We start from the raw sequence: 16,468 nt of genomic DNA, 5'->3' as shown, positions 1-16,468 counted from the left end.
GACGAGGACCAACAGAACAAGATATATAGATTGATACACGAGAATGTTAGTATGAGAGACGTGGAGATTAACTATAAATGTTTGACACGATGGCATATTACACCGAGTATTGAGCACAAGACGAGGGGGGAGAATTCTAAAATGTGTTGGAGAGGTTGTGGGGAGGAGGGCACGGTGTTTCACATTTGGTGGCAATGTCCGAAAATTCAGGCTTTCTGGAAGATAATAGTTAACTCAATAGAAATAATAACTGGAAATGACATAGGGTTAGACCCAACGATATGTCTCCTACATAATGTTGGGATCACAGTAAATAAATATAAAGAATCAGGCGTATGGTACTATTTAAATGCTGCAAAGGGGTTGATACCCAAGTTCTGGCAAAAATCAGAGGTGCCGAAGGAGGAAGACTGGATCAACAGAGTAAATCAGATAAGTAGAATGGAAAAATCTTACTATATGCAGGAAGATAGGATGGAAATATACTATACAAGATGGGAAAAATGGGAAAAATCAGGACTGAAAGAGAAGTATAGAAAACTATAAATTAAGAAACTATTGGGCCTCGAGAGAGTATAGAACGTGCAAAGGGGAGGGAGGGGGAAGGGGGGTGGGAAAGGGTTGGGAGGGGAGGGAAAGAAAAGATTTATTAGAAGGGGCAAGGTAGAAATGTATGGAATATTTATATGTATTGTTATCTCTTCTTATGGAATTTTTTTGTAAAAAATGAAAAACTAATAAATATTTAAATTAAAAAAAAAAAAAAAGAAGGTTTGTTGGCAAGAGCAACCAATCAAATATCTGCTTTCAATTTTCTAATTAGGAACAAAAGGTCCAAGTGCATAGGCCTAAGTAGGGAGCCACTTGTCCACTGCTGCTGGTGTAACACTGAAGGAGTGATAGATAAATGCCAAAGACCAGCGCTGAAAAGACAGCGGCTTAAATCAATATACACCTCACATAGAGGTATGTCTTTATTGTGCAACTTCATAAATTGTATCCAAACAACATCCAGAGCTGGGGCACACCCAGCCTGTTAAGATGGAATTCCCGCTCGAAGCGCCGCGATCCCCGTCTCTTGCAGGAACACATTGAGGATACCATCTCTTCCCGGCATGATGTATTATTGATTTAAGCCACAGTCTTTTCAGCGCTGGTCTTTGGCATTTTTCAATTTTCTAACCTGCCCTAGAAATATGGCTGGAAGCAACATGCAATACAGACACTTACCTTTATTTCATTATGAACACTGTGCTAGCAGTTAAATTCACACTTTGCAACTGTTTTAACTATGAAAAGATCTATAATGCTGTTTAGCAATAAAGGTATGCGCCAGACAGCATATTCAGGTTGTTATTCCCCTTGCAGACTACACTGGAATTATACAACATGGCACAGGGGTAACCCCAGTCTGTGACTAATTAATTGGGGAACTGCAGCGCACAGTTATTCTTGTGCCCATCCCTCCTGCAAACATGTTCACATGTTGAACCAACACCACTGAGCAAAGCAAAAGGACCCTGTCTGTCTGCCTACTGACCCTACCTCTCACTACCAAGAGAGGAATTACAGGTGGCAGATATAAACCAGATTCAAGAACTATACTAGTTGTAAGGAACAATACATTTTAAATTTTGTTTGCAATAAATGCATAGCTGAATTATATAATATTTTTTATATCTGCCAAAAGTTTGCTTTAGAAACCAAGTTATTGTTTATGTCTTTGAACTGAGCATACTTCTTCCTGAGTTTTAAGAATGATCCTTCCCACATAGCCTTCTTCTGGAAACCAGCTGTTTAGAACTTGCAGGATGTCTTCTTCTGGGTCAATCATTCTTTGGAATGGAGGTTTTTTACACTCATTTTTGTCCTTTGATATAAAACATTTTTCTTCCATCAGGAAATAGTCAGTGCTTGCTTCATGTCTTTTTATGGATAACAAAATCTGTAGAAAATAAATGAAAAGTAAAGCAGCTGTAGTAAATGAGTGAAGACAGGTGTGTTTTCTAGTAGGATTGTATTAAAATAATGGTACTCATTGGCTGCTGTCTATGACAACATGACTAGAGAAGACTGCACCAAGCTTCATTTGTCCAGCAAGAGAAATGTAGAATGAAGGTGGAAAAGAGAATACTGAGAAGAGTCAGAAGGTTCTCTATATTTCAGAAAACATGAAACATATATTCTTTGTTTCATCTGTTCTTTTTTTTTTTGTATTTGTACAACTAAAAACAGTCCTGCATATAAAGCAGACATTTACGGTAACTGCCTTCACTTGTGAATTCTAGTAGTAGTTTATACTAAGATTGTCACATGACTCAAGGGAAGGAACTTGTACAAGAGCAGCCATTAGTGGCCAGAGCATCATGAGGTGTAAATACTGCTCCTCTCTGCACTATTACCCCATGCATAAAAACCTCTGATAATAAAGCATTTGTGGCTTTAAATATTTATTGTAAACATTTTTGGGAAATTCAATAAAGCAGTTACATCAGTTTTTCTGGTGGTATTGTCCTTTTAAAATGTACTGTGTCTAATTCAGGGTAGCCTTGTGAAAGTTTCCCAAAGATTTTCAATAGGTGCACCAGATACAGGTAGTTCTTATTACTGGCACTTTTAGAATCTGTCACTATGGTTGCAACAGATTCTAAAAGAATTACAGCCAGTTCTCAAGACTCTGTGATTGCTATGAAGCCAACAGCTGTCGGCATCATACCAAACGATAACTGGCTCCATTCAGCTGCCAGCCAGGAGATTCCTCAAGCGACAGCTGAAAAGACTAATTCACCTTTATTGACATGTAAAAAAAATTCCCTATACATAAGAAATTCCTGAGTATGATAATATGCAGTCTTCCGTTTTGAAAAAAAAAAATCAATTTTGATTTACCTGTATTATATGCTAGGTTATATGCTCATGTAATGACTGAACACTGACAAAGGTTTTGAGGACATGCCTCCTGGGTGCTTCCCCTATAACTCCCTCTGTACATCCTCAGTTTTGTGGCAAGCAATGCTGAGTTATTCAGGAATAGAAGGGAGGGTGTCTTGTGTCCTGATCTGTAATCCAAGACAAGGAATTTACAGGTAAGCCAAAATTCCTCTAATCTTAATCGTACAGTACAGGATACAGGCTACATATTCATAGACCCTGGGACATCCCCAAGTCATGAATGAGAAAGCTGGGCAACAACTAGGCAAACAGAACTGTGCCAGCAGGCCCAATAACAAGGGTCAACAGACCCAACTTAAAAGAATTACAAGAACCTTGTGGCCGAAATCTGCATGGACATCCACCTGGACAGACTGAACATCTGCACCTGGTGGAACTTTGAAAAGATATGAACAGAGGACCAGGTGGCAGGCTTTAAAAACTAGGCCCGGGAAACCCCTAACAAACTGGTAGAGGGAGAGTGTAAAAGCACAGGAAATGTTGTACTTTAGAGTGTAAGATCTGGCAATGAGTTGTCTTATTCATCTAGAGATGGCAGACTTTGAAACAGGACTTCCTTGAGAGGTCCTAAGAGTAGGATGAATAGGGGGGTATATCATCCTGAGAGAAGCTGTTGCTTTAAGGTAGACTCTGATGGTTCTGACTTCATTCAGGCAATGAAGAGCAATTTCCTGTGGGTGCTTTGGTGTAGGGCACAAAGATGGAAGGACTATGTCTTCACTGAGGTGGAAGACTGATATCTTAGAGAGAAAAGATGGCCTTGGAAGTAAGACTACCTTGTCTTTATGAAGAATGGGAAGGAGGGGTCACCTGCTCAGAGACACAGATGACAAATGTGACAGCAAGAAGGCCATTTTACAGGAGAGAACTAAGTTAAGGTTGCAAGAAAGCACAGGGTTTTGTAGGGGGACCTGATTTGACAAGGGAGCACAAAGCCAAAGGTATAGAAAAAGTATGGAAAAAGCAGGGGAAATACAATACGCTGATTAAAATCCTGCAGTGCCCGCAAGGTCCCTCTGCTCAAGAAAGCATATGTCTAGGCCCATCTGAAGTTTGCCACTGAACATCTGAATGATGCAGAGGAGGACCGGTTGAAAGTGTTGTGGTCAGATGAGACCAAAATCGAACTCTTTGGCATCAACTCAACTCGCCGTGTTTGGAGGAGGAGGAATGCTGCCTATGACACCAAGAACACCATCCCAACTGTCAAACATGGTGGTGGAATCATTCTGCTTTGGGGGTGTTTTTCTGCTAAGGAGCAGGACAACTGCACTGCATCAAAGGGACGATGGACGGGACAATGTACCATTAAATCTTGGGTGAGAACCTTCTTCCCTCTACCAGGGCGTTGAAAATGGGTCGTGGAAGGGTGCTCCAGCATGACAATAACCCAAAACACACAGCCAAGGTAACAAAGGAGTGGCTAAAGAAGAAGCACATTAAGGTCCTGGAGTGGCCTAGCTAGTCTCCAGACCTTAATCTGATTGAAAATCAGTGGAGGGAGTTTAAGGTTAGGTGGCTGATGTTTGGCAACTTGGACTTTCATGACTTGGAGAGGATCTGCCATGAGGAGTGGGCCAAAATCCCTCCTGGGATGTGTGCAAACCTGGTGGCCAACTACAGGAATCGTCTGACCTCTGTGATTGCCAAAAAAGGATTTGCCACCAAGTCATGTTTTGTGAAGGGGATCAAATACTTATTTCCTTCATGAACATGCAAATCAGTGCATCATTTGTTAGACATGCATTTCTTTTCAATTTTTGGTTGCTATTCTGTCTCTCAGTGTTACAATACACCTACTATTCGATTTTTAGACTGATCATTTCTTTGTGAGCTGGCAAACATTCAAAATCAGCAGGGGATCAAATACTTATTTCCTTCACTGTATGTGGTTTATTGATTTGTAGTAGTTAGGTCTTATTTTTATATTCTCTTACTTTGCCACAACCATAGGACAATCTGACAAAAGTGTATGGGTATAATCAGACACAGAAGGAACCTCATAAGGGTTTCACTTAAAACGAATAAACTCACTGACTGAAAATATAGCTTTCAGAATCATTTGTAGGAGCAGTCAGCAGCTTGCTCAATATACTCACCTACACAAATTGCATTAACAGTATAACATAACCTTTTCATTACTATATATTTTCCTGCTGGTTGCATAAATATATTGCTTTGATTATCTTCCTTATTTTCATACTTATTTAATTATCCTTATTACATAATTATTGCTAACTTGTGCAATTATATTAATCATTGCAAATAAAATAAACAAAATGTGAAGCTTCTTCCACAAGTGTAACATGATAAAGTAGAGGGGAGTAAGTCACATACAGTGTGCAATGCAATGCATTGCCAAATAAGGTAAAGAGAGATATAAAAATAATAGAACAAACTGGCTGACTACAGCAGAAGTAATTATAGCCTTATACAAGAGGTTACCCTATTGTCACTGTATTCATTTTATTTTAAGATGCAAAAAAAGTCCACCAATCCATTTACTCTATATTCAAAGACAGATGTGAATCCCAGTGGCAGTACAAGCATAGCTCTGGTCTGTCTAGCAGATGTTTTCAGTCTTTACTTACTATACTTTTAAGTCTAAAATCAGATTCCAGTAACCCAGAAACACACACAACTCTAAAGTAAATCTTAAAGAGCCATTAAGTGACTTTAGAATGCTTCATCTTGAACAGAGTCAGACTGTCCTCCTAGCAACCTACTCAACCAACTAAGGGCCCCATTCATTATCTTCAATTGTTAAAAAGTATTTCAACAGTGGATTTATCCCCAGCTCTGATTTTTCCACCATAAACTCTACACTGCCTAAAAGCTAGCAGACCTCACAAGCACAATCAAGTATATATACAGTGGAGAAAATAATTATTTGATCCCCTGCAGATTTTGTAAGTTTGCCCACTTACAAAGAAATTAAGGGTCTATAATTTTTATCATAGGTGTATTTTAACTGATAAGAGACAGAATATCAACCTAAAAATAAAAAAAAAACACGATACAAATGTTATAAATTGAGTTGCAGTTCAGTGAGTAAAATAAGCATTTGATCCTCTACCAAACAACAATAATTCTGGCTCCCACAGACTGGCTATGTGCTCATGTGGTATACAGATTAGTCCTGTCAATTTAAGAAGGTACTCCTAATGACAGTTCATTATGTGTATAAAAAAGACACCTGTCCACAAAATCTCTTTCTTCCATTCAAACCTCGCCATTACCATGGGCAAGGCCAGAGAGCTGTCAAAGGACGTGAGGGACAAGATTGTAGATCTGCAGAAGGATGGAATGGGCTACAAAACCATCAGCAAGAAGCTTGGTGAGAAGGAGACAACTGCTGGAGCAAATATTCGTAAATGTAAGAAATACAAAATAACCATCAATCGCCCTCGGTCTGGAGCTTCATGCAAGATTTCACCTCATGGGGTAAGGATGAACATGAGAAAAGTGAGGGATCAGCTCAGAAATACACAGGAGAAGCTTGCAAATGATCTCAAGGGAGTTGGAACCACAATCACCAAACAAACCATTTGTAACACAATACACTGCCATGGTTTGAAATCCTGCAGCACCCGCAAGGTCCCCCCCTCCTCAAGAAGGCACATGTACAGCCCCATCTGAAGTTTGCCAAAGAACATCTAAATGATTCAGAGAAGGGTTGGGAAAAAGTGCCATGGTCAGATGAGACCAAAATTGAGCTTTTTGGCATTAACTCGACTAGCTGTGTTTGGAGGAAGAAAAATGCTGACTATGACCCTACAGTCAAGCATGGAGGTGGAAACATTTATGCTTTGGGACTATTTCTCTGCTAAAGGGGCCATGTTTTGTAAAATCTTGGATGAGAACCTTCTTCCCTCAGCCAGAATAGTAAAGATGGGTCGTAAATGAATCTTCTAGCAAGACAATGACCCTAAACATAGTGCCAAGGCAACAAAGGAGTGGCTCAAGAAGAAGCACATTAAGATCATGGTGTGGTCTTGTCAGTTTCCAGATCTTAACCCTATAGAAAATGTATGGAGGGAGCTGAAACTTCAAGTTGCCAAGCGACAGCCAAGAAACCTTAAGGGTTTAGAGAAGATATGTAAAGAAGAGTTGACCAAAATCCCTCCTGAGATGTGTGCAAACCTCGTAACCAACTAGAAGAAACGTCTTTCCTCTGTGCTGTCCAACAAGGGTTTCTTCACCATGTACTAAGTCAACTTTTACAAAATCTTCAGGGGATCACATAATTATTTTCCCCACTGTAGTACTACTGGATAAAATATTTTGTAAAGTGTAGTAAGCTTTTCAAATGCTATATTAACCCTTTCACTGCCAGGTCCGTACAACGGAAAAAGACCGGATTGCTATTGAACAAGCGTGTACCTAGCCCTCTGGCCTCACTTCCTTGGTTGGTCAAAATAAATATACAAGATGTTACTACAGACCACCCCTTGATAACAGCCTGTATTTTGGATTGTGAATTTTCCTCAATTATAGGCCCATTAACACCCCTGAATTTTAACCCCGATTTTTTACCTGGCATAGGGGGGAGACTCAGTCTCCAAGGATTTCCTGAAGACCGCTTAGAGGCCACTTTGTTTTTTGAGAGAGGAGAATAGACTTCAGTTGATAGATCCTTCTACTTCCTCTGTCCCATTGTGGCCTTTTTTTCAAATGAGACATTATATAAACTCTTCCCAAAGGCACCAAGCCTTCAGTAAACCGCTTTCTCAATATGAAAAAATATGCTACTCTAACTCCCCCCCCCCCAACAACACCTGATTTCCATGATTTTTGTGAGTTGCTTTGAGGTTAAGTCCCCTTAGACTCTCAGATCAGTGAGATCATGGGAAAAGGAGGAAGAGTGGCAAATAGCCCTTGCTGTGATACATAAAAGGATCTGGTAATGTAACGGCTTAGAAGCACAATTTTAAAGTGTTTTCTAGATGGTATAGAACACCTGCAATCCTCCATAAAATGTTCCCAAACACCTCTGAGCATTGTTGGCACTGTGGATTAGATGTGGATGATATGCTATATGTCTGGTGTCTGCCCATTGATTAGGCCCTTTTGGAATAAGGTGCATGATTTGATTGCACGCATCACAACTTTTGACCTGGATTTCAGTCCACCCCAATACCTGTTCCAACATCCTTCAGTTATGGGATCTTCTTATTGGAGATCCTTGCCCATTATTTTGATCACAGCAGCATGAATGTGTATCCCGACTCATTGGTGCACGACAACTGTACCTACCCTGCGGGAATGGATCCTGTGTGTGAATATATTAACAGAAATGGAGGAATTGATCCATATTGCCCGAGACGCTATCCACAAATACTTCCACCATTGCGCGTGCTGGCTCCACTTTCAGACTATTGGGGAGTAACCTGCTATCTGGATGGTATCAAACCGAACTTTACCAATTGCACTATGCAGGATCTTATGGGGATTCTGAGTCTTGTATGGAATGCTGTGAACTCTCTTAGATCAGCGAGCGACGTTATGACCTCTCAGCCTGTTCATCTATCAGTTTAAACATGGGAACCTAGAGCTCTACTGGCTGGGGATTTGGGCGCTGTCTTGGGTTTTTATCTTTTTCTTTCTCTCTTGTCCTTTTCTTTTTGTTTCCCTTTTTCCAGCCCTCCCCCTTTTTATTCTTTTCTCTCTCTTCCTATCTTTCACTTTTTTCTCCTCCTCTTTTTTGTATCTCTTCTTTTGTTATTTCTGTATTATGTTCACCCATACGGCAATCAAGAACATTACATAGCAGATCGTGGTGACCTCTGTTCATGTTCATATGTATTTGGTAGAACTGATGTTAAGTCTTGGAGATATATTACAATTTTTGATTTCCATACTAATGTCGTTGCTGTGGACTCTTAACTAGATACTAGCTACTTCATGACTTTTGTTTGTGACTGTATTTCTGTACTCCATGCATCGTCTTGAAAGTTTATTGTTACGCTTTTTCTGTATCTTGATTTTTGCATTAATATATTTTTATGGAAAAAAAAAAGTGCTTGCACACCTTGGTGACCTGTTGCAACAAGCTGATTGACATGAATCATGGCTCCAAAATGAGAGTTGTCAGTTGAAACAAAGGAGAAGATTAGAAAACTTCTTCAAGAAGGTAAATCATCATGGAATGTTGCAAAAAGATGTTGGTTGCTCCCAGTCAGCTGTGTCTAAAATCTGGACCAAGTGCAAATCAAATGAGAAGGTTGTAAAAGGGAAAACATTTTCCAAAAGTGGTGATTCCATACTTTTTGACAGGGGTTGTACTGCTGGGGCACACCAAGAAGAGGTCAAGATGGAGAGCAGTGGGAGGCACATATGCAAACTGTTGTAATTCCTACACCGTTCACCTGATTTGGATGTAAATACCCTCAAATTAAAGCTGACAGTCTGCAGTTAAAGCACATCTTGTTCGTTTCATTTCAAATCCATTGTGGTGGTGTATAGAGCCAAAAATGTTAGAATTGTGTTGATGTCCCAATATTTATGGACCTGACTGTATGTGTTCCATTCCTTGAATGGACAAGCCCCCCCCAAAAAAAAAGTACAAATAAAAAAAACATAGTAAGGCCTTGTTTACACAGGGCATACTACAGTGTATGCCCTTGCGAAGCTGTGCTTATCCAGATGAAGATGCACAGGTGTTCTTTTGCATCCCTGTGTAAGCAGTCCCACTGATGTCAGTTGTGATGTAGCAACTGCATGAACACAGCCGCTGCTCTTAATTTGACATCCTTGTGGGTCTGGGTGTACATCCCTGAGCTTACACTATCTGTGTTCAGGGCCATGGACCCACACCCATACAGATGTCAGACTAGGAGCAGCAGCTGTGCCCATGTGGCTGCTGCATCCAAATGACATGAATGGGACTACCGGCATGGAGATGCCCAGAACACCTGGGCATCCCCGTGCGTGTAAACATGGCCCTCCATGGGCATACACTTTAGTGAATATGTACTTTTGGAGAAAACGTGTCAGGGGCAGACGTTATCGAGCCTGCTGGAGGTGACAGCAGTGCTGGCTTTATTACATGCGATTGCTTTACATCTATATGTGAGCAGATACACAGTATATATATCAAATAAAATCTACAGGTTGCACTATGGGATGCCTGTTTATTTATTTTATGGGATTACATGCATGACAGCGGTGAAGTGCTGGTAGTGAATCCCTGCTAATGTGCTTTGTGGTTCTCAAATGCCTTTGGAGTATCCTGCTGCTGTGATCCTCATTGATGATCTCTGATTCATAGATGGATGATCCCCGAGTCAAACATGCTGTTTTGGACCACCTATAACTTGGGGTATACTCAGTTGGTAAGAGGCTGTATGCGTTGGTGGTGAAATTCATTGAAGACATTGTTACTAAGCACAAACACAGTTTGCATCTGTGGAGTGCTGTTGGAACTCTCCTGAATTCAACAGTCTTTTCTGTTTTGAACTTTATTTGATTTATGTCAGTAGTGGTGGTGGAATTCACTGGGTTTTTTTTTCAGTATTTTTTGAGGTTATGTTTATTGCACTATTGAAATAGTGGTGTTACTTACTGGATTATATAAATTGTTTTAACCTGATATTGGGTTTAATAGCTAGAGTTATGACACTTATAAGCATGATTCACTTTTAAGACACAGTGCGACATTTTATTTGCCCTTTGCATACACTTTAGTATGCCTCATGTGTTTATGTCCACTAATGATTTTAGTGCATTTTTAGCAAAAATAGGGAATTGATAAACATTTGCACAAATATTGTGGGGCCTAAAAAAAAAAAAAAATAAGTAGCACATTTTTTTTATTCTACAGGTCATGTGCTTTCAGAAAATGTATGGTTTAGGGGGTATTTTACAAACTCTGAAAATTGTAAGTGAAAAATGATAACCTCCAGAGAGTACATTGTTTTTGCTTACAGTTTTCAGCACCTTCGGTTTTGTATTGTTAAAAAAGTTTTGTATATAAAAAGGTGCAACTTATAGTTTACAAATATTTGTTATTTATTAACTCAATACAGTTTTAGCTTTTATATTTAGTCAGAATTTAGCAGGAATTTTGTAAGTTTTGCCATGTATATGCTAATAATGATTTTAGTGTCAATTGTAGGGCTTAAAAAAATTAGTAGCACTTTTTTATTCTACAGGAAATGCACTTTCAGAAAATGTATGGTTTGGGGGGTCTTTAAAAAACTCTGAAAGCTGTAAGGGAAAAATAAAAAACAATGTAAAATCTGCAAAAACGGTTTGGCCACCTGAATTTAAAAGTGGAGCACAGGGCCTGGCAGTGAAAGGGTTAAGCTGCAAATCTGGTTATAGTTACATAGTTAGTCTGGCTGGAAAAAGAAAAAAGTCCATCTAGTTCAACCACTTAAAAAAAAAAAAAAGGTTATAATGCTTTACCCACAGTTGATCCAGAGGAAGGCAAAAAAAACCCAGCAAAGCATGATCCAATTTACTCCTGCAGGGGAAAACTTTCCTTCCTGTTCCCCTCATAGGCAATTGGATATTCCCTGGAAGAACTTTACCTATAAATGTTAGTATCCAGTTACATTATCTGCATCTAGGAAATAATCCAGGCCTTTTTTAAAGCAATCCACTGAGCTGGCCAGAACCAACTCTTGAGGGAGTCTATTCCCCATTTTCACAGCTCTTACTGTGAAGAAACGTTTTTGTATTTGGAGATTAAATCTCTTTTCCTCCAGACATAAAGAGTGCCCACCTGTCCTCTGTAATGACCTCAGGGTGAATAACTCTACACTGAGTTCACTATATGAACCACTGATATATTTATACATGTTGATCATTTCTGTCCTTCATCTCCTCTGCTCAAGAGAGAATAACAATTCCTCTAATATTTCCTCATAGCTGAGCTCCTCCATGCCTCTTATCAGTTTGGTTACCCTTCTCTGCACGTTCTCCAGTTCTCCAATGGTCAAAACACAATTCACCATTCTGGGTAGCAATGGCAGACAATGATCCCTGCTTTGTGTTTACTGCTGTCCAGCATCTCCTACAGGCTGCATCACATCTGAGCAGTGTTACCTTTTGATCAATTGAACTAAATTCTATATATTTTCTTAGCAATATTCTACCTGAGGATAAGCACCATGGATTTCTTGTGTCTTATGCCTCCCTGAATGTGTGTGTAACATGTTACTAAAGGTGAACTTATCCTTTAATCTTCTGGATTCCATAAAGAAATAGAATGTATAAACTATATGCATGTAACCCACTTCTCAGCATGAGCTTAACTTGATCTTACTCCATTCAGTATTAAGATATCCACTGTGGATTGAGTTGTTAGAAATTATATAAGGCCTTATGCACACTGAGCATTTAGCCTCGGTGCATGAAATTCCCTTGTTTTCATGCAGGTGGAAAGCACAGGCACACGGTCCAACCTTGCTACTGGCAGCTTGTAAAGCCCTATGAAAGGCTGAAAGCTGCTGTGGATGGATGATGCATCTAGTGCTACAAATGTCTGGGGCAGTATATGCCCATGGGCCCAGGAATGAATGCCCATAACAAATACTTCTTTCGTTCTTCTCTTGGTGTACACTGCCCTAAAAGTCAGTATTACTTAGTAAACTGTCCAGCTGCAGCAGGTTTTAGCTACTTGTAGAGTTTTATAGTTTGCCAGGAAGGGGCAAGACTGGACAGTGCCCACCTTGCACAAAGTGACAAACCATTAACCATGATGAACCACAATAATGACCCATGTAAATATTACTTGTACAGGCAAAAGTGTGAACTTACTTGGTCAAGTAGGTGTTTTGCAGTAGTTCCAATGTTAATACTAAACATAGTAAAAGGCTCTGGTCCAGGAATACCATGCACAGTCACTTTAAACACTGACATTGCTCTTCTTTCTTCTGAACTAAAAAACTTCAAAGAAATAAGGAAATATATAATTTAGTGCTCTTTTTCCAAAATAAACCAAATCTATAAGGTTGATTTCCAAGCAAAACAGCTATATTCAAGGTTAAAACACATTTTTACTTACTGTGGGACTTATAATTTGATTCAGCCAGTCCTGCAAGTCAAATTCTCCTGCCAAACAGCAAATACAACTCCTGGACCACTCTGTAGACTATAATTCAACTATGCAAATCAGTCAAGGTCCAGGACCTATCCCATCTTTGCCTGTGATTGGACAATGATAGAGAAGAAGCAAACTAAGAGATCATCCCTCTTTCCCTCCCCTCTTGTAAACATGTTTACTTCAGACTGAGTGGTATATCGCATGTGATTCGCACAGGAATCGCACCGCATTCCTGTGCAAATCACATGCAATTTGTGTGCAGTGCGATTGGAGTAATACATTTTGTATGGCTCTAATCGCACTGCACCTGCACCAAAAACATGCAGGACCTTTTTTTGGGTCCGCACCAGAATCGGATCGCATGGGTATTCACACCTATGCAATCCGATTCTGTACATCTCACAGTGTTTTGCGGACCACTTTTGGGGTGTTGTTAACTTAACATAGACACCCGCAGCAGTTCACATGAACGGGGTGTGATTCTGATGTGGTGTGGAATTCGCACTGAAAGCGCTGCAAATTCAGCACCGCATCAGTGTGAACCAGGGCTCCTAGTCAGCAATGTGCAAAGCAATAGAGCTCAGGTTTACTCCCTCCCTAGTCTGAGTTCTGCAGGTCAGGGTACAGACAAGGACAAACCAGACTTAAGTACTAGTTTGGTGTGAAAATACATTTAATGGTTAAAAAAAATACATAGCTAAATTTGTGTTTTCTATTCTCTGTCCAGAGCTCAGTTTTAAAAAAGATAGATTTAGAAGAACAAGACTTGTGGCTCTTACTGGTGCTTTGTCTTCACTATGAAATTCCTTTTACAAAACTTTGATCAGACAAACAAAATCACAAAGGCCATTTTAAATAGAAGTTTAAATTTTATAGGTTTAAAATACAACGGCATTATGTATACATACATAAGAATTTCAAAGGACAAATCTCCAAAAACTGTACAAAGACTTTGTATGGTATGCTTTTGTTTTTGACCTGATATGAATTGGAAAACACAGTAAATACAAACAAGCATCTACATACAACACAAGATATGAGGGGAGCTCAGATAATATGGTAGCAGCTAGCACAAAAGGCAAGGTAACAAACCCACAGTAATCAATTCAAATGTAAGTGCAGTGCTAAAGCATAAGTGATAAATGCAATCATAAAGTGCTTATGTGAATAGAAGTGTTCATACAATTTTCCAGTGAAATAAATCAAATAAAACGTCTTAGATCACATAGAATCATAAAAAAACTCTAAAATTCTGAATATAAATAGTGGATAGTCCATGGCACTGCATGTCACAGAAGTGCCAAGTGATATATGTGTCTTATTTAGCAATAATGGTGCTTATACATAGTCCGTGGCACTACAGATCACAGCAATGCTCGGTGTTCGTGGAACTACAAGGTGCAGCAATACCAGTTGAATGCTCAAGAGTGCTCATGATCCAACATAGGAATCCACCACCTTATATGGATGTGCACTCACCAGAACGCTACGCTGATGTCACGCCGCTGTGGCCGGAGAGGTGGCCATTTTGGTATGATTTTATGCATTTAACTCTTAGCTGTAACCACATGGACTGCTTTTAACTATTTACAATAAATACTACACTATATTGCCATACCTTCGGCTCCTGTGGTGAGCTTCTCCCGCCAGGAGGATCCTTTGCTGGTTTTGTATAGCCCTGACCCTGGAGAAGTTCAGTCCCTATTTATGGCTTCCTGAGACCCCCCCCCCAAGGATCAGCATTAACGCTATTATACAAGTAGCGTTCTGGTGAGTGCACATCCATATACGGTGGTGGATTCCTATGTTAGATCATGAGCTGGTATTGCTGCACCTTGTAGTTCCACTAATACCGGGCATTGCTATGACCTGTAGTGCCACGGACTATGTATAATCATCATTATTGCTAAATAAGCACACATATATCACTTGGCACATCTGTGACCTGCAGTGCCACAGACTATCCACTACTTACAGTCAGGTCCATAAATATTGGGACATCGACACAATTCTAACATTGTTGGCTCTATACACCATCACAATGGATTTGAAATGAAATGAACAATATGTGCTTTAACTGCAGACTGTCAGCTTTAATTTGAGGGTATTTACATCCAAATCAGGTGAACGGTGTAGGAATTACAACAGTTTGCATATGTGCCTCCCACTTGTTAAGGGACCAAAAGTAATGGGACAGAATAATATTCATAAATCAAACTTTCACTTTTTTTTGTTCCAAAAATACTTTATTAATATAAGAAGAAACAAGATAGCATATAGAGCATATACAGCTATAGATCACAGTCAGAACATAGACATGACATGTTACCTCCCATTTCGCAGATGGGACATATTGTAAACTGTAATACAAGTCAAAATGGGGTAGAACTTTACATCAGGCAACAGTGGATACGCAGAGGAAAGCGGATACATCGATGTGGGTGTATGTTGTCACGTCTTGAATATCAGCAATTTTTAATGATGAGGTGATATGAAGATTAGCGTAGGGAAAGCATTGGATGCTGTGAAAGTCATGGTTTACGTATTTAGAACTTGAGTGTATGATATAGTTGCAGTTAGTCATATCTGTGTGAAAGTAAATGCTCTATTTGGTTGGTGAAGAATGAATGATAAGGTGGTATAACAGGTGTGAAAAAAAAGGAGGTCGGAAAGAAGAACAGTAAGAAAAAGAAATGTAGGATGAGATGGTGGGGGGAATATGAGGGAAGGAAAAAAAAAATAATTTTTGGGGGGTGTAAGGGGTTAAGTGACAGTATGTATAGGTAATAAAAAGTTAAAATGGATCACCTCCCTAAATATTAGCCAAGCCAGAAAGGTAGTAATAAAGCTTAGAATATGGTACGTGCAAGATTGGTCAGTGGGGTAACACGTGGATCAAATACCCCGTAAGGACTTATTATCTCCTAAAAAGGATGTAAAGGCTAAACCGAGTGATCAACCTGTTAGAATGATAACCCAATTTGGAGCCCAATGGCAAGATGTAAAATTGATATTAGAAAAACATTGGAAGATTCTAACTCAATGCCCTAGGTTGAGTAAGATTGTAGGTGAGCGCCCCCAGATGGTAGCAAGAAGAGCACCAAATCTTGGTGACCTCCTTATTCATTCAGATTATCAACCATTAAAACAAACAACATGGTTAAAATCACGTACCAAGGGGATGTTTAAATGTGGAAAATGTCAAATCTGCAAATATGTGGATCGTACGGATTCCTTTTATGACTCAGGAAATAACACTCATTATAAGATTCAGAGTCTCATAAACTGCTCCACAGTGAGAGTATTATATATCTTAACCTGTCCCTGTAAAAAGATGTATGTTGGTAAGACTAAAAGACAACTCAAAGTACGAATAGGTGAACATCTTAGAGATATTAGATCAAATGACCCTGACAGTAATCTTGCCCAACATTACGCCAAATATCATGGAGGTAAACTGGACGG

The 16,468-nt window shown here is 39.5% G+C and overlaps 1 protein-coding gene across 1 annotated transcript in view; it reads right to left on the bottom strand.

The window, feature by feature from the left end:
* PLCE1 (phospholipase C epsilon 1) overlaps positions 1-16,468 on the bottom strand; it is a 596,448-nt gene that overhangs the window by 36,344 nt on the left and 543,636 nt on the right. The window contains exons 29-30 of the mRNA XM_089687781.1: positions 12,718-12,846; positions 1,739-1,945 (exon numbers count right to left, since the gene is read on the bottom strand). Of these exons, the coding sequence (XP_089543907.1) occupies positions 1,739-1,945; positions 12,718-12,846 (336 nt within the window). The remainder of the gene's footprint in view (positions 1-1,738; positions 1,946-12,717; positions 12,847-16,468) is intronic.

Source organism: Staurois parvus, unplaced genomic scaffold (assembly GCF_062004578.1).
Source record: "Staurois parvus isolate SC_StPar_1 unplaced genomic scaffold, SC_StPar_1.0 ptg000437l, whole genome shotgun sequence".
NCBI lineage: Eukaryota > Metazoa > Chordata > Amphibia > Anura > Ranidae > Staurois > Staurois parvus.
This window is presented reverse-complemented; position numbering and strand designations above follow the sequence as displayed.